Genomic DNA, 19,045 nt, shown 5'->3' on the forward strand with positions numbered 1-19,045 from the left:
TGCAATGCCCTCTTAATAATTGAAACAATTTATTCTCGCATAGTTAATAATTATTGAAATATTTTTTTGGTAAATATAGACAAATATTTCATGTTTATACATCTTTCCTTATTTTCACCATATCCTTTGCACTATTTTAGGTATAAATTAATAAATGCTGTTTTACTGTGAGACTTGTAGTTTTTTAAACAGTTTATTAGCTTTGATGTGCAGAGCTGAGAAGTTATTGAAGTTAAAGGGGTATATAACTGTGAAAACATTTCACATTTCTTAATTTATTCATTAAATTGTAAAAATACTTATTAATTTTCATAAAAATGTAATACTTATAACGAGTTTTGAAATTTTATATTAACAATAATATAAAACTAAAATAATAGTAACAGTTGTCAGTTAATATTTCTTAAACAATTGTTACCAATGACAATTTAACCTTAGAGCAACTAGTTCTAAGTAAGATATATGACTGGCAAATAACTTCAAATTTCTATTCAAGTCAATCCATTTAACTCCAATAGCATCATCTCCAGCATGTAGATTTAATTTACCAACATGATCCCCTTTTTCATCATGAAAATGCATTGCAACAGTTTCCATCCATGAATTATCTGTATTTCTGGGATCATCTACATATCCTCTATAAACTTCAACTCCATTTTTAAAAATATCTTCAATTTCTGATTTAGCTTTTGCAATATTTTCTTCTGTTTTTTCAAGCGAATTCAATGCTTCTTCCATAAATTCTCTTTTAAGTGTGCTAGTTATGACTTCACCACTATCAACCATACCACCTGGTATTGCCCACTCTCTCGAATCTTTTCTTTGTATAGCAATAAATTGAAGTACTGGTTGACCTGTATCTGTATGCAGTATTTGTTGTGAATGAATCTTTTTCCAGCGAGTGACTATTGGATCGGCAGCGTGATTTGGGCCCCATCGTCCTAGTACACCTCGACCCTTGATACCCGTTCGACCATAAGGGTTTAATGGATAACCATTTTGTATTTTGTACTGGCCAGAGTAACTAACTCTATTAATTTTACCGTCTATTATATTCCAAATTGGTTTGAAATTTATTGCATCCAAATGAAAATCAGCCCATGGTTTACCAATAACAGATGGTGAAGTGTATGTCACTGGGTTATATAATGGAAAAAAAGTGGTCCAACAAACTTGATGATCCGGTACAAAAGCTCGAATAATTTGGCCATCTGTTCCAGGGTAAGCACTATTTCTACACTTCACATGAAGAAATTGTTTGGCCATCGTTTTCATATAAGTTACCTAGTAATTATAAAACAATATAATTGCACATCATTATGAACTGTGGGTACTACATATCATTTTTTTCTACATATTAAAAAAGTATATTTAATACAAATGTGTATTATTATAAATAGAAAATAACACCTTAAAGCCTTAATTGTATAACAGAATAATATATTCTTCTACTTATATTTTTTTTACCATAAATCAACTTCTTTAAGAGGTTATATATTATGCACCGTTTTCTAGAATGAAAACATGGTAGCAGATAACAAAGATATTTGTTCTTATAAACTTTTAGGTGTTGATAGATTTAAAATATTGTACAGAGTATGATAAAAGAACTTTTAATTTTTAAAAGATGTTCTTTTATCATAGTACAGAGTTAGAAAATAGTAACATGAGTTTGTGGATAGCTAACTTCTTAGTGCCTTCAGTACTAATTCATATAGACTGTGGACTTCAAGGTGTCAACAGATTGAAGTTAGTTTTGGATAGTAATTTAATCTCTAACAAATGTATCACTATAGATACACTCAATAAATTGATACAAGATGATTCACTATTCCAATTTTTAAATACTTACTGACCTGGTTTAACACTGCACTTACAAAAAAAAAATCATGATTTAATTCCGAGTAATTTTTCAAATAATTTTCGAAATGATGAATGAATATATTTAATTACATTTGGTAGTAACTTAATAAAAAACAACAATCAAATATTCACTATCAGATTTTAAGTTATAAACTATACCTGGAGTAATTTAAAGTACAGAAACATCAAGTGTATTCAGTAGTGCTTGATGCTTTATAATATTATTATACAATTTAAACACTGTAAATAATAAATGTACATTATCTATTTGATAGTGTCAATAGCACACGGTTAAAACATACGTGTATGAAGCTAGCAGTTAATAATAGCGATTAACGATTTTACACATTCTCAATTTATAATTTACATTTACACAGACTTTGTGTATAGGAGGATTTACGATTTCCACGCTCGTTTAATATTTGTATTTTGTGCGTAAAGCCGGATCCACAGTACCGCGCCAAACGTTTGTCAATTACATGGGTTATTGTGCGTGTGGATATTATATTGTACGTTAGCACGAACAATTTATTAGTCTTTGATGTTTTCCTTTAGATCATTTCAGCGAACATGTTCGCACTTCGCTAACGTTTTACGAGGCAGTGTGGACTGCGGACCCGGCTTAAGATGTTGCTATATTAGGAATCATTTACCACCGCTAATATGTTAGGTTTTCTAAAATCTAGTCTAGTCTAGACTAGAATATGAAATAATATAATTAATCATTATCCCGTATCTGTTATATTCACGGCTATAGATATCTATAACCACAGACCTGTTAACACATGTCTAGGACTCTGCTAACAGCTGCTGTTATCACTTTACTTCACCAACCTTGTTGTGGACTACAGAATACGGTATCAACATCATCACCAACGTTCGAGGTCTGCGTCTGTCGGTTATTTTTCAACTTCTAATTTGTAATTTGTGGCTTGACGTGTACGTAACACTGTGCTATCGTAAATTTTCAATTACAATTGACATTTGACAACGGTTATATATGGATTCTGTTGAATAAACTTTGTTCGTTTATTATTATTTACCCATAATTAATCACTATTTTAAATATCATTAATTTTAAAAAATGAATAAAGAAAGAAGAGTCGGTCGTCGCAGTGTGGTACACAATTTGGTGAAGCTTACGCCAGAAAACGAAAATGGTAAGTTATTGATAATTTAAGTAGATTAACTTGGGAATATATATATATATACTTGATTTAAAAAAAACTTTAAGCGAGCTGTGCATATTTTGGGTTGCCGGACGACAGCATACTAAATCAATACATAGTTTATTACTTATTCAATTACTAATTTTTAATTATATTATTGATTTAAATATCTACCTAAATACATACATTTATTTAATTATTTTGAGCACAATTTTCATATTCTTATTAATAGTAACATATTATATAAAATAACCAGTATTTTGTTCAACCCCAAAAAACCGAAAAGTATATGCTATGGGGTTCATATGTATATCCGGGTGGTCGATTATACAATGGTAGGTATGCACATGAGTATTTCAAGCAGTAGCATTGAACTCTTAAAGAAAAAAGACTATTGTCAAGTATATTTTTTAAACGGTACCGCCATCCACTAAAATAATCTGTCTTAATCAAAGAAAAAAATATATAAGCTAATATTTTATTGTTATGTCTTTGGGCATTTTCAAAAAAAACAGCATACCAAAAATAAAAATATAATTTTTATCTAACTAATTTTACATTTTTCCATAATTTAATTGAATATTTAATACGCTTATAATTTGTTTAGAAGATAGAAAAGGACCAAAAAAAGCATTATTTGAAAAAAATATCGAAGATGATTCTACTTTTGCAATGAGTAGAAGACGATTAAACCCTTTACACGAGGTAAAACACGTATGACTGTAAGTCACAAAGTTTTGCATTAAATTTTTGGTATTTTTGTAGATAATTAATTTTCAATCATCAACTAAATCAAAAAGCCAAGAAAATCTCCATACTGAGGGAATTTTGGGATCATCGTCATCTGCAAATAACAATTTGAACTATATGGATGTATTTAACCATTATAATAAAATTCCATTATCCCCTCCAAATAGAACAGGTCTCCTTGAAGCATCAATGGTGAAAAATCGCAAGGAATGTGAAATTCATAGGCCTATACTTCAGTCTGAAGAACTATTCAACACTCTGATTGATTCACCTTGTACGAAGTATGGAAAAGTTCAGTTTAATAATGCATTATCATCTGCATCAAAATATTTATTAAGTCGCCATTTAGAATCGGTAGAAAAAAATGCAGATGAATTTTGTGAAACCCCTACAAACATTAATTTGCCTTTACCTACTCAAATTAAGACGGATGAATTCAAAACGCCATACCTAATAGATTTGAATGATACGCCGAAACAAGTGATACCTCAATTAGAGAATGAAACTGTAACACAAAGTATAGAAGATTTGATAGAGGATATTGAAAAATTAAAAAAAGATCAACTTGAAAATGTTAACAAAAGTAAATCAGAATGTTTTAATATGCTTAAATCTAGATTGAAAGAAATTGAGCTAGAAATAGAAAATCATTTTCGAACCGTTGAAAAAAATATTACTGAAAACCATGACAAAATCATAAATATGATAAAGGATAAAAAAAAGAATAGTGTCACTTCTAAATCAACTGGTGTAGATGCAGTTAAAGAAGAAACAGTTGTTAAAGAAAAAAACTATACCAGAATGACTGGTGCTTTTGGAATTTTAAATAATCTAAATAAAGACTGTAGCTTTTTGAAAACTCCTAAAACTAAAGGCAAGACTAGGGAAGAAATGTTAAATAAAGGAATTTTAACTCCTGGAACTATGTCATTTGTGGTGCAAGAACAATTAATGAGTTTAGATAACAGTCTATGAGGTATTTATATTTTTAATTTTTAGTGATGTGAAGAAATTAGTTATCAAAGTTTGTTCGAAAACTAACCAAATCAAACATTTATATATAAGACTTTTGAAGTCTTAACTGATCCAAAATATATATACTAAAAGTTGAACTGAACCTGAACTTAAAAATAATTAGAATGCCATAAAAACAATCTTGTTTTGTTCAAAAAATTGTATGAAATTGTATTGTATTGAGTTAGGTTTGGTTTGTTGTTTAAACGTTTCATCACATCACTATTTATTTTTAAATCTATATGTTAAAAAAACTATTATAAATTAATCTTCAAAATGTATATACTTAAATGTTGCAAAATAAAATGATAATATTTATTTTATTTCAGCGTTTTAACAGCCACTAAAAACTTAATGGGGAGCTGGGAACATTTGATGTGATGTATTTATGATTTTCATTTATGTGATCCAAGTAAATGTGTAACTGTTTTATAAACATACAATAAAATAAAATGTGGGTTATAATACATATTGTTATATTATAATAAGTAAATGATTTTACATTATAAATTTAGTAACTATTATAAAATAAATTAATTTTTGATAATTATATAATATAATTTAAATTTATACTTAAAGATAGAAGTGCTTATGTAAATTTTAAAAGTGTATAATTATCTGTTTGTCTTAATAAACATCAACTTATTATTTTAATATTATGAAAATAATTTAGGTAACAAATTATTAATTATTTAGATATCATTAAAAAAATCCTTTATTTATTTTTACCATAGATAAAGCAGCGCCAAAAGCGGCATCTCCAGTTTCTTTTACAATTAAAGGCATGTGGTAATTTTTTTCAATTTCATGTCTTATTATGCTGTTCTTAACTATGACTGTCCCGGTTCCAATAATTTTTTTAATATCAGCATTCAATAACATTTCTTTTGGCATCATTCTAAAAACACAAAAAAATATAATTTTTATTATTTATAGTTAAATTAATTAAGTAGTATATCTAAATAATTACTTCAGTAAATTATTAACAATTCCTTTACAAAATCCTGAATATATCTGACCCACAGATAAGTTATTATTTGTAATATTTAATAATGACCCATAAGTGGAGGGATCGTGTCTTTCGCCCATCATTAGCGGGTTAACAATAAGAGATGTTGTATTTTCTTCAGATGAAAGATTTAACAATCGGTTCCATAAATCCTCTAATATTCAACAGATTTTGTTTTTATACAATCGTTATATGATTATTTAGTTTTATACATACCTTCTGTTACAGATAGTCCAAGGTCTTTTATCCAACTAAAAATAGATTTTACTAGTACATCCAAAGCATTTCCCCCATTTAAAGAAGCAGCTACTGCTAAATAATATGATTCAAAGTAAGGAAAATATTCAATACAACCTGTATAACATATTGATAGCATGAGCTTAAAGAAAGCTTATTTACAATATAATTCAATATTTTTTTACCAGATGTTTGTTCAACATGGTTGGTTATGTAGGCAACTTGAGCAGACGTAGAAATATTAATAATTGCATCTTTTAATGATGGAAAATGAGCTAACACAGAACACTGTAAATCACCAAGGGCAACTCCTTGCGTAACAGTATACATACAAATACAATTAAAACTTGAAATTACAAGACAATTTTTTTTTTAATAAAACAACAAAAGTTAACATGAAAAATGAAATGCTTATATTTCATGCGTATTAAATAAATTGTAGAAGATTTATACCGATTACAATTCCTTTGTGTAATCCATACATCGTATTAAACAAATTCCCAGCTAGTGTTCCAGGAATTACTGTAGATGGCAATAAATTTGTAGGAAAATTTGCTTTTTTAAGGATATTAATATTCCAGGCATTATTTTTCACATCAAAATAACCCCAACTAGCAGCATTGTGAGTTGACATAATAGAATCTTCTCGATTACACAGTATTGATACAATTAAATCTTGAATTGTTCCACAATATTTATATTTGTTTAATTCATTTATTCTAAACAAAACAAAAATAAATGTATAATTTTAAAGTACATATTTTTTAATAACCTCACTGGTTTTCATTTAACCAAAATATTGTACTGCATCCATAGCCAGAATAAATATTCAAATGCGATTTAGGTTTTGGCAGTTTTTCTAAGTATGAAGCATCTACCCTAGCATCCTGCCAGGTATATAAATTTGAAACTAAATCAGATTTTTCTATGTTAAAATGATTGTCCCATAACGTTTGAATAAACTGTTTTTTCCAAAATACTATTCCGTGCATTTGGCCACATACACCAATTCCTTCAACCTTAAATACAGTATGTGGCATTCTTTGATTAATTTGAAATTTTTACATTACAAGATACACACTAAAAATATTAATTAAAAAACGGAGTACAGGCAAGTATACCTATTATCTTAAATAAGCATACCTGCTTTAACAGATTTTCAGGGAACAAGCTTATACATTTTTGTAATGCTTTGAAAATCTTAAGCACATTTTGTTCATCGCCTCTTGGATTGTTTGATTTTACTTTAGCATTGGGTGAGATGGATTTTGAATCGACCAGTTCTAAGGTTTTGCCATCGATTATACTTATTTTTATAGAACTAGTACCTATATCTATACCTAAAATTAATTTGTAGTTACTCATATTGTTGGTAACAACTAACAAGTAACAAAACTAAAACTTGTTTTTATATTATAAAAATTGATAAGCCAGGTAATAGAAACTTGTTTAGGAAATAATTTATAAACAGGTTTTGGTTTTATTGCGCAACCTATCAATATGTTATTGGTCAACATTTGAGAATATAATACATTGTGTACACTGTACAATTCAGTTGAAAATGGGCTGGTCATAGATTAATTTGCCTTTATCGTTTATTATTTAATTACCCACTCTTTACTTAACAAGCCATTTCGACTGTTGATTAGTAACATCCGTTGTGTTCTGTATATTGATACACAACTAATCGATTAATAACCTATTTGTATCAAATCGTTTTAAACTTAAAAATGGACTTGTAAGTTGTATTCCCATCTACAAGTTACCAGTTTTTGTACATGAAATAGTCTTGTAAAAATTCAGTTAACACGATTATAAATTAACTCGTTAAATTATTTTTATTCAATATTCGCAACTAATCACAAATCAGACAAAAATACATTTTCGAGGGTTTGGGTTTTAAGTTGAGTTGTATAGTTACTAAAATGTTTATTATATTAAACCATAACTGATATACTTTTTGATTCTTTTAAGTTTCGTAACTCAATTAAGCAAATATTAAAAAAGATTAAAAATTGAATATTGTCTAATATTGTTCTGTAAAATAAATAAAAATGTTTTTAGAAGAAACACTACAAAATTTCTTTTATTTTAAGAGTAAGCTAGTGTAGGGCATTAAAAGAAACACTCGGTATATAACAGTACAATTAGTATAATATAATTTGTTATAACGTTGGAAACGGGTTAGTCGATGGGGACTAATAAATTATTGTACTTGATGCTGTTCACTATTATATTTTGTATACTTGGTACATTATGTGAATAGCTTTATGGTTAGTTAGCGCATTTATTAGGCTCGGACTGGACCTTCCCCGTTTAATATTACTCATAATTTGTGTTTCGAGGGCCAAGGCAAGTTTTTATGATAAATAAAATAGCGATATCGTCATTTTGTCAATAAATTTGCTCATTACTCAAATCCTGTTAAACCCGCCCCTTCTTGGGAAGTCTTAGAAGTTAGTACTATAAATAGTAGGTAAAATTATTTTATTTTTAATAAATTAACATAAAATACAACTTTAAATGATAACCATAATTTGGTCATATTTTTAAGTGATGACACCAAAATAAAGGCACCGCCACTCTAATACTTATATATGTATATCTTCTTCATTTTCGCCTTTATTCCAACTATATGGGATCAGCCACCCTTGTCCTAATCCTCCACTCGACACAACATTCCGCATCATCTTTGCATACACCTCATCCAACTACCTTTTTTCGGTTTCCTCTTCCCCTTTTGTTTATTTTCATTACCAATTTTACTGCTTTTGATTCCTCCCTTCTCATGACATGCCTATACGGTATACCATCTCAATTCTATATTTTTCTCTTACGTTTGCATCTCATCTTATCTTCTCTCATCAGCCTAAGCATTCTCATCTCTGCTCATTTTATGTTCTTTTGTCTACTGTCCAATACTCTGAACCATACAACATGGTGTCTCACCACACCTCAAAGAACTTACCTTTAAGTCTCATTGGAATTACCTTGTCGCATAAAACACCTCACACTTCTCTTCACTTGATTCAGCCACCCTTGATTAAATGTTCCACATCCTTATCAAAGCCACCGTTATTTGTACAAGATCCTAAACACTTAAAACTCTCAACCTTGCCTATTACATAACCGCTTATTATTATTATTACTTGTCTTGATCCATCGACCTCTTGTTCTCTTCTTCCAAAATAATACTTAATATATTCTGTTTTATTTGTATTAATTCTTAGTCTCTTAACTTCAAGACAGTGCTATTCTCCATTCCTCAAGCCTATTGTGAACTTCTTCCAGATTTTCTCCTACCAAAACTGCAGACTGCAAACATCTGCACCATGGCAACTCCCCCGTATTTCATTCATAAATTCATCATATATATATATATACATAATGTATAACACAAAATTATCATTTAAAAACAAATTGTACGAGAACAGAAGTTTCCAATCTAATTACTTAATACAATTTATTTTTTTCACCACTTAATAGTATTTAATAGATAAGCAAAAACACTTGTTGTTCCAATTTATTAATGGGTAAAAATTGTACAGCAGCCCATAATGCTACCCCTGTCCGCACACCTATAATAATATACCTACATATATATATTTATTTAAATAAAATTACTAAGTACAAAGCATATTCATTTTAGTATAAAAATATTTTATTTAAATAATTTTAATAGTTACTTATACATTTTTTTAACAATACAGTACTTAAAATCTATTAATATACATTTAGGATTTATAACAACACACAATACAACAATCTTTATCTATCTAACATTAAATACATGCTAGGAAAATGACTTAGGAGACAAATGAATTGTTTGGGATAATTCAATGCTAATGATTTAATTTCCTGCATAAAAAATTCTGTAATCAGAATATTGTTAAAATTTTCAAAATCGTTTAAAATTAATACAAATTTATACTTAGCTGGATAAATGTTAAAAATTTCCACATTATTTGTTTTACATTGTAAAATTATACCTTTAATAAAATTTGTCAAAAAATTAATAAATGTACTTGAAAAATTCAATCTAATTAATATTTCATTAAGTATACTAGAACATGCTTGAAAAACTTTAGGTGATCTTGTGCATATATCAATTAACTCTTCATTACATGATGATATAATACCATACAACACGGTATTTTCAAAAATAAATGGTACAGCCTCGATGCAACGTTCATGAATAAATACTGGTAGTTTAAATATATCACATCCCAAGTAATTCCAAACATCTATCAATAGTGTATTAAACTTGACATCATATTTATTTAAAATTGTATCTATATAACATATAAAAGATTTTATATCTGCTCCTTGTTTCAGAATAGGTGCGAGTTTCAAAAATCCATCTGGCTCAATACAACTGAAATCTATTCCATCAAAAAACTGTCTTACATTATGTTGCGTTTCCAAAGTGGTATCATAAACAAAGTTAGGAGAAACATGTAGTGCTGTTTTTAAGAAAAGCTGAAAATGGATTTTATTTATAAGTAACATAAAATATTGTTTGTTTAAATTAACATTTGATTTTAATTGTATATTGTATAACTTGAGCAAATCAATTTAAAAAAGTTTATTTTAAGTTAACAATTATTCTTTCAAAAAGTAAAAAAAAATAATTGAAAAAAAAGGTGATAGGTATGGGTTGTTGGGAAGGTTGATACTGCGGTGGTTTACCATTACCTCTAGATGATTGCACACCTAGTGAACTAAAGCGTACAAGCTCTGCCTTGTTAATCCACTCGACTTTGTTGTCGTCCCTCCCCTTATGTAGGGTAGTATAAAGGACAATATCATTAATCAAACAATGTTACAAAAAGGTTCCCTGATTAATAATAGGTGCAAAAAGAGATGTGTAATTGATGAACTCTTACTAAGACAAAATAAATAGGCAAGATTATAACTTCGTGCTACGTATACTCTCTTAAGTTAACTCAAAGAATAAAATATGTATACAAATGTATGAATATAACCTTAAGTAAAACTTACTATGCAGTTATTAAAAGCATTGTTTTGTTTCTTTTCATTTTTCTTTTCAAGATTTTCTATAAACTTGGCTAAACGATCTTTATTCAACTTGTTCAATTTTGACATACCTACCTAATTCATATTGAAATTGTAATGAAAAAAAATTTTTTTTTACAAGTAATAAATATTGTACCTATGGAAGTATAAAAAATAATTCTTCATTAACCATTAGTTAATTACTTTCGAGTTTCGAATTATTACAGTGTATATTGAAAATTTAATTTTGTTTTGGGGTCCCTGATTAGTTATTCCAAAACATGTTTTTTGTCCAATAGGTATTTGTTCCACATTTGGAACAAATGAACAAATATTGGACCATGACAATGGTCACATAGCACTATCACAGTGGAGAGTGTAGTTATTACTACAGTAGTGAACAGGTTGTGATTAGTCGCCTTGGCTTGGCTCCATGAGTCATGACAATCCACTGTCTATTTAAACAACTATATATTAAATACATTTTAGCTACTTTAATTTTCATTTTGTTCCTCTAATCTCAACACCACTTTCGGTTTCTTTACGTCTACGGTCTAGCTGATCCATAGAGTACAAATTTGAACTGATCACACTACGTTTTATTACGTTAACCTACTCTAAATGGCAGATTTATTCATTTATCGTCGATATAAACTGATAAGCTGTAATGAGTTATGGCATAGACCTATAAAGATTAAAGAATAGGTCTATGGGTTATGAGCGAAGATCGCTAACTCCTTTTTACATAAAACTATAATAACTCAAATACTATAAATTATTTATATTATTTGATTAATTCTAGAGAAAAAATAGATAAAGTGATGGTAGGTGGGTAGCAGACTGAAGGATGCTTGAGTTGTGATAAACAAATTTAAATACCAATTATAATAACCCGTAATAATATCCGGATTGATAATTCCAGTAAGTACTGTATTATGTATAGCTCAAAAGTCAAACTAATTTATCAGTTTCTTTCTCCATTAAAATTATAGTTATCGCATTGATAATTGTTAACAAAAAGTAGGCTCAGAGGCCAGGCATAAGGTTTTTTAGTATGCAGCTATGCTAACCACGGCCATAGATATAGCCATGATGCCAGCTGCAGCTATCTATCATAATCAAAATAATTTTGAAGAGATACAATTACACACTGATACTGATAATTAAATAAATAGAAAAAATAACAATATTTTTATAAATACAAATAGCATGTTCTACTTATAAATATGAAATTAATTTAATAAACAAATTTTAAAAAATATATAAATCTATTAGTATTATTGTTAGAACGGTATGATTTTAGGTCTTGAATTATACTTAGCAATGATTTGCAGAATATAAATTTGGAGCTTGATATTTTAGCACAAAAGTTGTATTTTATGAAGTACTTGGTGAATTTTACAAATATAAATTTACAATGTCTTTTGGTGGATTCATTGATTTTTTCCAAAAAGGAAAAGTAAGTACAATTGTAGAAAAGCTATATTATGTACTTAATTGTATTTATTTACAGACATTTCGACCCAAGAAAAAGTTTTCACCTGGTACTCTTCGCTACTCATTGTATAAACAAGCACAAGCGTCCTTAAGTTCTGGAATCAATTTACGAACTGCAGTACAACTACCAGCAGGTGAAGATTTACAGGATTGGATTGCCGTTCATGGTACTTAAGTGATTAAGATGTTTTATTTATTCCATTATAGAACATAATTTTGAGCTAAATTCAACAGTCCAATATTAGAATTTATTTTCAAATTTTTTTTTTCACTTAAAAAAGTATACAATAATATTAAATAATTATACATATTAGGAAATATAAAAATAAAATAGTCATTAACAAGGAAAAAACTTCTTTCGTCAACACAGGAGGGAAGAAAGCCTTTGAAAACACATAATTTCTTTTAGTACTCTAAATCATAGTAGTTTATATGATAGACCATTTTTTTTATTCTATTTTATTAACAAACATTTGAATTTAAATTGGCTGTACTAATGTTACTTGAAGGAATTGCATTGTTTTCAGAAACACCAAGACGGGACTGGTGTTTTTTTTGTGAACAGCAAATCCAAATCCCTATTTAGAACGAAAAAACTCGGAGACAAAAGGTGTTTCTCCATAAAAAAAAGTATCTACACATTTATAGGATAGCCCTAAAGACCGATTCAATTATAATAGTAATGTTAGTTAATATTTTGGAAAAGTATTTTTACACAATTTAATAAAAATTATAGTTACTACTCTTTTATATTTTTAAAGATCAATGAAAAAAAAACATTTTATAACAATATCACAGTATTTATAACAATTATTGTTATAAATACTAATAAAGTTATTTTTAAAAGTATATTAAAAAATATAAAACTAAAATTAATCTATTTTATAAGTATGCAAATTAAATACCCTAGGGGAGATATGAGCCACTAATGTCCCAGTAAGCGTTATTTTATTTTCGAACAAATGCACTTTTTTTAAAAAAATTTTACGCAGATTATGAATATGGCGTCAGAAATCCTCAGACTCTTCTAGTTTGAAAGTTATAGCTTCTTGAACTTTAAGAATTATTAATACCTTTTCCTCTCGTACATCATCATCTAGTTGTAGTGAGCTATAGGGGTCAGCAGCACGGTAGAACATGTGTGTGCTAATTCACTATGATCACTACTTTGAATTTCGGCGAGCCCTTAAACCCCCAATAACCAAAAATAGCTTATGTAAAAGAAAAATAAGCCATCCTAATACTGCTCTGCAAGTAGTCACTGTCCAAACCGATACTTTCAGTCCATCTTTCAAAATAAAATAAGTTAGTAAACATAAATTAGAGATTGACACTCATTAATTGTGATAAATTAATTAATATACGTGTTATCAAACAACTGCTGTTTTTCAATCACGGCAACTGAACATATTATGTTGCGCAGGTATCTCCTGCAGTGTTCATTCTCAAAAATTCAAGTAGTTATTAATTTTTGAACTAAAAGGTCTGTGGATTTGTCTTCAGATTTGTAAATATTGTAAAATACACTACAAGATGGTAAAAAAGTAAATTTATACCTTTTTTATTTATTAACGACAAATTTCATAATAATTAGCTCATGCTGGTTTATTGATTCCAAGAACACTATAATAGGGCAAACACGGTTCATGGAACTAATAACGTGTTAAGCATAATAGTATTGGTTTACTAAATATTCTAGTATTTATGTATCGCTTATCAGTTACAAAACCAAGAGATTAATCTCATAAATTATTATAAAACTATGTATACCCAACTTTATATTAAATCTTCTAATGTCTGTAAAGTCTCCTTGAATTCATGAACATTTGTTTGAAAGTCTTTACTCTCAGTTTCCTTATTTCCATTTATTAAGCCTGATCTAATATAATTGTGTAATTATATTTATGAAGACACTATTTATTAAAAAGAATTATCATTCATATTGTTTTATTTTAGTGGTTGATTTCTTCAATCGTATTAATTTAATTTACGGTACTGTATGTGATTATTGTACCAAAGAATCATGCCCGACGATGAGTGGTGGTCCAAAGTTTGAATACTTATGGGCTGACAAAGAAAAATACAAAAAACCAACACAGCTCCCGGCGCCCCAGTATGTTTCATTGCTAATGGATTGGATTGAAACTCAAATTAATAATGAACACCTTTTCCCAGTTTCAACAGGTAATTTTTTTTTTCAAAGTTTTAGTGATGACATTATGTTTTTCTTTTTTATTATTTATAGATGTGCCATTTCCAAAAACATTTATGCCGCTTTGTAAAAAAATACTTACCCGTTTATTTAGAGTATTTGTACATGTTTATATTCATCATTTTGATAGAATAGTATCTATTGGAGCAGTAAGTATTTTTAACACAAATAAATAGTTGAATTAGTATTAAATAACTAATTTATTATGTAACTGAAATTAGTGGTGCCAGTCTTAAAAATGAGGTCGGGCAATTCCAAAACTTAGTGGCCTCAGCATGAACTTTTATAGAGATATAATGCACAATTTTTGGAAAAGTGGTCGAGCCAAAGGCCTGACCCCAGTAGTATGGACTTTGGTCACTACATACTGAAATTGAATTTAGAAGTTATAACACACTTTTTTTTTTTAAGAAATTGAACGCCATTACAGCTACTTTCAACAAATGTTAATTAAATAATATCAGTCTGCAAAACATAAACTTTAAGTTTTACCATTCAAACGGTTATTTTTTATGGAACTTTAATAATAATATTAGAGCTACTTATCTTTAAATAATATATTATTAATATAGAGGCATTTTACCCTTATACTGATAAAAATATGTTTTATAGAATTTTTGTTGTCATTTAAGCAGTCGGTGGCAGTTTTTAATTATTTTCTTGAACAAAATTTAATTTTTGAAACGCCATAATAATGTAATTTGGATGATCACAATTAAAAAATTAAAGTATTGAATATAATACACAATTGTGTCTATTGATGATGTAAACTTAGAAGCTTATTTGCACTCCTTAATACATTTGTGATAATACTATTAAAATGTTTATTTTAGTTTTAATAACAGTTTGCATAGCAGAGGTTTGTTTTTTTCTATTTTTGTGTCTGAACAAGATAACTTAAAACCACTGGTTATAAAAAATAACTTGGCTCGATTTCTTCATAAACTAATTCTCTAGACCAGAAATCAGACCAAATGGTACTTTAATGGGGTCAATTAGGAAAATTAGAATGAATGTAGAATATAAAATAGTATGGTAATACAAATTTGTAAATCTTTATATATGTTAAAGTAAGAAATAAATAAACATGATTACACAGTATTGTTTCTTTTTATCATGTATACAACTGTTCCTTCACAATGTTTTTATTTCAAACTGGAACAATTTAAATTTAAAAATATAAAATTTCATAGCATTCAAAAAATTTAAATCTGTTTACATATTAGTGTCTTCATAAAAAAAACTGACCAAAAGTTAAAATTTAAGTCCCATCATTATTTTATAAAGAGATCATGCAAAAATATTTTAATTTTACCACAGATTAGAGATAACCTGTTTATATTTTACTGTAATAATAATAACTAATAATTAAGATAAACCTGTAACCTTATCAAACTGGCTTTTTGATAATATAATAGTATAAAAATATATATTATTCTAATAATTAATGATTGAATTTGTGTATTTTTAGGAACCTCATGTCAACACATGTTACAAACATTTTTACTATTTTGTTACCGAATTTGATTTAGTAATTAGTAAAGAACTAGAACCATTGATGGAAATGACAGACAAAATATGTTATGAAGGAGTTCAGAACTAGTAATATATAAGTTTTAGAAGTAAAATGTTTGTTGACAATTCCGGATTATTACTGAATTAGCATGAATTGTAAAATGTTACCAACTAAAATATATCTGTACTCTTAAAATAATTTCATGGTGTTAACAGGATACCATTTCAAAATAATAAAAAAAACAACATATATGTTTTGTTTTTTTTTATTAATAATATTTTTTTTACATAACTTAACCTTCCTGTGTTCGGATACGAGCATTTCCATTGGTCAATCTAATTGATAGCTCTTGTGCTCTGGAGACAATAACTTTCCGGCTTTTGGATGACACACCGTGGGCAATTTCTGCACAATATTTTCTATTTTGCATCATTAACATTTCCAGTTCCTGTAAACCAAAAATAATTTATTTATTTGTGTCGTGTAAATAAAATAAGGATTAAAGTATATATAATTTATTATATAACTCTTAATATAAAATTGAACATATACAATTAAACAAGGAAAATGAAAGGTAAATCCTCCAATGTTATTGATTTACGGAACATACAAAATGTATAATGTGAGAATTTATAGTTAATAAATTCAAACAAGACCCTCCTAATGTGATGTTGTTTAATTGTATTATATCAATCACGAAATAAAACATATGTAAGGACATAAAGAGGTACAGAGGAGGAGTATAATATATATAATTCGCTACTTAATGCATACTATGTACAAATCAAAATTTAAATAATGTAACTATTATATAACTTCATAAGACAGTTTAATATAAATAATGTTTTACTATGTAAATTAAAAATAAGATTCTAACTACACACTCCACAATATTTCGAGTCCATTTTAGTTTAAGCTACGCTATACACTTATAAATTATCAAAACTAGTTTATAATAAAACAAAATTTAACAAAAAAGAAATGCGAGAATTTTTTTTTATGTTTTCATTACAAAGAACTGCCAATACAATACGCTTACAAAAACTATCTAACACATTTTTTAAAAAAAATAATTAAATAAAACTGAAAAATAAAAACTTGAATAGATTACTTAGCATGTATATAACAGTTTTTGTAAACTTACCCTAACATTATGAACAAGCACTTTACGAAACTTGGACGGTAGCATGTGTCTAGTCTTTTTGTTACTACCATAACCAACATTTGGCATCAAATATTGTCCCTTGAAACGTCTACGAACTCTGTTGTCAATACCCTTGGGTTTACGCCAGTTGGGCTGTGAACGGTAAATTTATTAAGTTAGCTTACTTAAAAATTTTAACACAAAATAGTAGGTATCACCTTAAGTTTATCATAACGATCGCTTTGATGTCTGATGAACTTCTTAGTTCTTTTTTTGATGATTTGTGGACGATACTTGGGCTTGATCGACATGGTTCCTCTAAAATTATAATTTTGTAAATAGAAACAGTTTTAATAATTATACTTTATAGTACAGAAATATATTATTATCGCTTGGGTAATAAATATCTATTAAACATTTAAGTTATAAAATTCGACTTTGAAAAAATAAGATATTATAACAAAAGGATTATTTAGATAAATTCAGATAAAGTTCGTACTTACACTTGAATTGAATAATTTCAATAATAGAATATGAGTATCGTAGTTCGTACCAAGAGGCAAGAAGTAACCAGAATTCCGTATGAACTATAAAGTAAACAAAACGAAAATGGACTAAAACAATTTTTAGGTTATACCTACCTTATAACTTGAATGTAGACTTATCAATTTATACAATTGTGATAAGGAATATTAAAAACAAAGAAGTTGTAGATTTCAAATTCCCAATTCCCTTATAATGTTATACTGGTATAAATATGATATGGAATTTGAGAATGTAAAATAACCAAATATTCTACTTTAAAAAAGAAAAAAAAGAACATGTCATTATTTAAAATTGTTGTCTCAACCCATAAGACTCAATAGGAAATTCTCCCAATTACTATTAATCATTTTGTAGTAAGTGATGGTAAAATTCTAGTAATATTGTTAGCAATGGCATATTGCTATTTCGTATATAAAGTTAGCAGTACTAGTGTCTAATAGCTGACTAGTAAGACCATAATACTTATATATTTATAGAGTAAGACTTCTGACGTAGTAACTATAATAATTAGTGTCATTGTGTTAGCAATTAGTATGACAGTAGCAATCACGGTAATCTGGATGGCGGTTAACAGTTGTAATAGTGCAGCTATAAGAAAAGTAAAATAATAAAAATACCAGTCACTGTTAATTTTGATTCTGATTAGCATTTGCCACTTAGCAGATATAACTAAAACCGTACTGTAGAGAAGACATCTCTCTATGTCGTGGCTAAAACCATTGCGATGGCTATTCTTTACCAATTACCATCTCTAATTAGTAATTTTGAGGTACGTAATGTAAGACTATACTATGAACATGTATTATAAGTTTTATAGTAAATGGTGTCAGTTATTTAAATATTACTGCGTATGTTGTTTGGTCATGAAGGGTGGTAAATCAATAAACCCATTAAAAATTCTGAACAAATTGTTTTTGACAGCTATTAAACGTAGGAATGTACTTAAGTTTCAGGTTAAATGTTAATAATACTTTACTTGTAGAATTGTTTAAAGAAGATTTTTTTTTTATTTGAACTTTTTCTCTAGATTTTTTTTTTTGTATGAACTGCCTTGACGAATTCGTAATTGTTT

At 27.9% G+C, this 19,045-nt stretch overlaps 6 protein-coding genes across 15 annotated transcripts; 2 read left to right on the forward strand and 4 right to left on the reverse strand.

Moving 5' to 3' along the window:
• Positions 1–205: 205 nt before the first annotated feature.
• Positions 206–2,523, reverse strand: LOC126843625 (ADP-ribose pyrophosphatase, mitochondrial). Of its 5 annotated transcripts, XM_050581257.1 has the most exons (3): positions 2,166–2,523; positions 2,023–2,103; positions 207–1,284 (listed from the first exon to the last, which is right to left on the reverse strand). In XM_050581257.1, exons 2-3 carry the CDS (start codon positions 2,047–2,049, stop codon positions 415–417), a joined length of 897 nt encoding a protein of 298 aa, XP_050437214.1. In that variant the 5' UTR covers positions 2,050–2,103; positions 2,166–2,523; the 3' UTR covers positions 207–414. The 5 variants fall into 5 exon arrangements, with proteins under 5 accessions (XP_050437218.1, XP_050437217.1, XP_050437214.1 ...); XM_050581261.1 differs by lacking the exons at positions 2,023–2,103; positions 2,166–2,523 and adding an exon at positions 1,878–2,016 and having other exon boundaries at positions 206–1,284; XM_050581260.1 differs by lacking the exons at positions 2,023–2,103; positions 2,166–2,523 and adding an exon at positions 1,853–2,016 and having other exon boundaries at positions 206–1,284.
• On the forward strand, positions 2,392–5,385 carry LOC126843624 (uncharacterized). 3 transcript variants are annotated; one of them, XM_050581254.1, is made up of 5 exons: positions 2,403–2,528; positions 2,621–3,023; positions 3,640–3,737; positions 3,798–4,758; positions 5,126–5,382. In XM_050581254.1, exons 2-4 carry the CDS (start codon positions 2,948–2,950, stop codon positions 4,755–4,757), a joined length of 1,134 nt encoding a protein of 377 aa, XP_050437211.1. In that variant the 5' UTR covers positions 2,403–2,528; positions 2,621–2,947; the 3' UTR covers position 4,758; positions 5,126–5,382. The 3 variants fall into 3 exon arrangements, with proteins under 3 accessions (XP_050437212.1, XP_050437211.1, XP_050437210.1); XM_050581255.1 differs by having other exon boundaries at positions 2,392–3,023; positions 3,643–3,737; positions 5,126–5,385; XM_050581253.1 differs by having other exon boundaries at positions 2,410–3,023.
• LOC126843623 (sedoheptulokinase-like) lies at positions 5,353–7,771 on the reverse strand. 2 transcript variants are annotated; one of them, XM_050581252.1, is made up of 7 exons: positions 7,186–7,771; positions 6,820–7,061; positions 6,496–6,761; positions 6,228–6,353; positions 6,022–6,117; positions 5,767–5,959; positions 5,353–5,694 (listed from the first exon to the last, which is right to left on the reverse strand). In XM_050581252.1, the coding sequence occupies exons 1-7, from the start codon at positions 7,405–7,407 to the stop codon at positions 5,499–5,501; spliced, it is 1,341 nt and encodes a 446-aa protein (XP_050437209.1). In that variant the 5' UTR covers positions 7,408–7,771; the 3' UTR covers positions 5,353–5,498. The 2 variants fall into 2 exon arrangements, with proteins under 2 accessions (XP_050437209.1, XP_050437208.1); XM_050581251.1 differs by having other exon boundaries at positions 5,354–5,694; positions 6,022–6,159; positions 7,186–7,604.
• A 2,039-nt stretch (positions 7,772–9,810) lies between these two features.
• LOC126843011 (uncharacterized) lies at positions 9,811–11,832 on the reverse strand. Its single transcript, XM_050580305.1, has 3 exons — positions 11,216–11,832; positions 11,044–11,150; positions 9,811–10,521 (listed from the first exon to the last, which is right to left on the reverse strand). Exons 2-3 carry the CDS (start codon positions 11,146–11,148, stop codon positions 9,811–9,813), a joined length of 816 nt encoding a protein of 271 aa, XP_050436262.1. The 5' UTR covers positions 11,149–11,150; positions 11,216–11,832.
• On the forward strand, positions 11,514–16,534 carry LOC126843626 (MOB kinase activator-like 3). Of its 3 annotated transcripts, none has more exons than XM_050581264.1 (6): positions 11,514–11,979; positions 12,362–12,517; positions 12,572–12,722; positions 14,512–14,739; positions 14,801–14,916; positions 14,989–15,372. In XM_050581264.1, exons 2-6 carry the CDS (start codon positions 12,476–12,478, stop codon positions 15,001–15,003), a joined length of 552 nt encoding a protein of 183 aa, XP_050437221.1. In that variant the 5' UTR covers positions 11,514–11,979; positions 12,362–12,475; the 3' UTR covers positions 15,004–15,372. The 3 variants fall into 3 exon arrangements, with proteins under 3 accessions (XP_050437221.1, XP_050437219.1, XP_050437220.1); XM_050581262.1 differs by lacking the exon at positions 14,989–15,372 and adding an exon at positions 16,239–16,534 and having other exon boundaries at positions 11,518–11,979; XM_050581263.1 differs by lacking the exons at positions 11,514–11,979; positions 14,989–15,372 and adding an exon at positions 16,239–16,534 and having other exon boundaries at positions 12,061–12,517.
• LOC126843627 (60S ribosomal protein L32) lies at positions 16,533–18,070 on the reverse strand. Its single transcript, XM_050581265.1, has 4 exons — positions 17,931–18,070; positions 17,646–17,745; positions 17,428–17,580; positions 16,533–16,731 (listed from the first exon to the last, which is right to left on the reverse strand). The coding sequence occupies exons 2-4, from the start codon at positions 17,736–17,738 to the stop codon at positions 16,576–16,578; spliced, it is 402 nt and encodes a 133-aa protein (XP_050437222.1). The 5' UTR covers positions 17,739–17,745; positions 17,931–18,070; the 3' UTR covers positions 16,533–16,575.
• Positions 18,071–19,045: the final 975 nt, after the last annotated feature.

This window comes from Adelges cooleyi, unplaced genomic scaffold, assembly GCF_023614345.1.
Source record: "Adelges cooleyi isolate 19-005CV unplaced genomic scaffold, UGA_ACOO_1.1 ACOO_flye_CR_arks_rails_tigmint_CR_PRNA_574, whole genome shotgun sequence".
NCBI lineage: Eukaryota > Metazoa > Arthropoda > Insecta > Hemiptera > Adelgidae > Adelges > Adelges cooleyi.

Excerpts from the sequence above, each read along its gene's own strand:
- LOC126843627 (XM_050581265.1), bottom strand. The coding sequence starts at position 17,738 with ATGTCGATCAAGCCCAAGTATCGTCCACAAATCATCAAAAAAAGAACT. Across the intron at positions 17,581-17,645 it reads ATCGTTATGATAAACTTAAG|CCCAACTGGCGTAAACCCAA; the intron begins GTGATACCTACT and ends TACCGTTCACAG. Across the intron at positions 16,732-17,427 it reads TGCTTGTTCATAATGTTAGG|GAACTGGAAATGTTAATGAT; the intron begins GTAAGTTTACAA and ends TTTGGTTTACAG.
- LOC126843625 (XM_050581257.1), bottom strand. The coding sequence starts at position 2,049 with ATGTTTCTGTACTTTAAATTACTCCAG. Across the intron at positions 1,285-2,022 it reads TGTACTTTAAATTACTCCAG|GTAACTTATATGAAAACGAT; the intron begins GTATAGTTTATA and ends TATAATTACTAG.
- LOC126843624 (XM_050581254.1), top strand. The coding sequence starts at position 2,948 with ATGAATAAAGAAAGAAGAGTCGGTCGTCGCAGTGTGGTACACAATTTG. Across the intron at positions 3,024-3,639 it reads TACGCCAGAAAACGAAAATG|AAGATAGAAAAGGACCAAAA; the intron begins GTAAGTTATTGA and ends TAATTTGTTTAG. Across the intron at positions 3,738-3,797 it reads GATTAAACCCTTTACACGAG|ATAATTAATTTTCAATCATC; the intron begins GTAAAACACGTA and ends GTATTTTTGTAG.
- LOC126843623 (XM_050581251.1), bottom strand. The coding sequence starts at position 7,407 with ATGAGTAACTACAAATTAATTTTAGGTATAGATATAGGTACTAGTTCT. Across the intron at positions 7,062-7,185 it reads CTGAAAATCTGTTAAAGCAG|GTTGAAGGAATTGGTGTATG; the intron begins GTATGCTTATTT and ends ACTGTATTTAAG. Across the intron at positions 6,160-6,227 it reads CCATGTTGAACAAACATCTG|GTTGTATTGAATATTTTCCT; the intron begins GTAAAAAAATAT and ends TATGTTATACAG.
- LOC126843626 (XM_050581262.1), top strand. The coding sequence starts at position 12,476 with ATGTCTTTTGGTGGATTCATTGATTTTTTCCAAAAAGGAAAA. Across the intron at positions 12,723-14,511 it reads GGATTGGATTGCCGTTCATG|TGGTTGATTTCTTCAATCGT; the intron begins GTACTTAAGTGA and ends GTTTTATTTTAG. Across the intron at positions 14,740-14,800 it reads CCTTTTCCCAGTTTCAACAG|ATGTGCCATTTCCAAAAACA; the intron begins GTAATTTTTTTT and ends TATTATTTATAG.
- LOC126843011 (XM_050580305.1), bottom strand. The coding sequence starts at position 11,148 with ATGTCAAAATTGAACAAGTTGAATAAAGATCGTTTAGCCAAGTTTATA. Across the intron at positions 10,522-11,043 it reads ATGCTTTTAATAACTGCATA|CTTTTCTTAAAAACAGCACT; the intron begins GTAAGTTTTACT and ends ATCCATTTTCAG.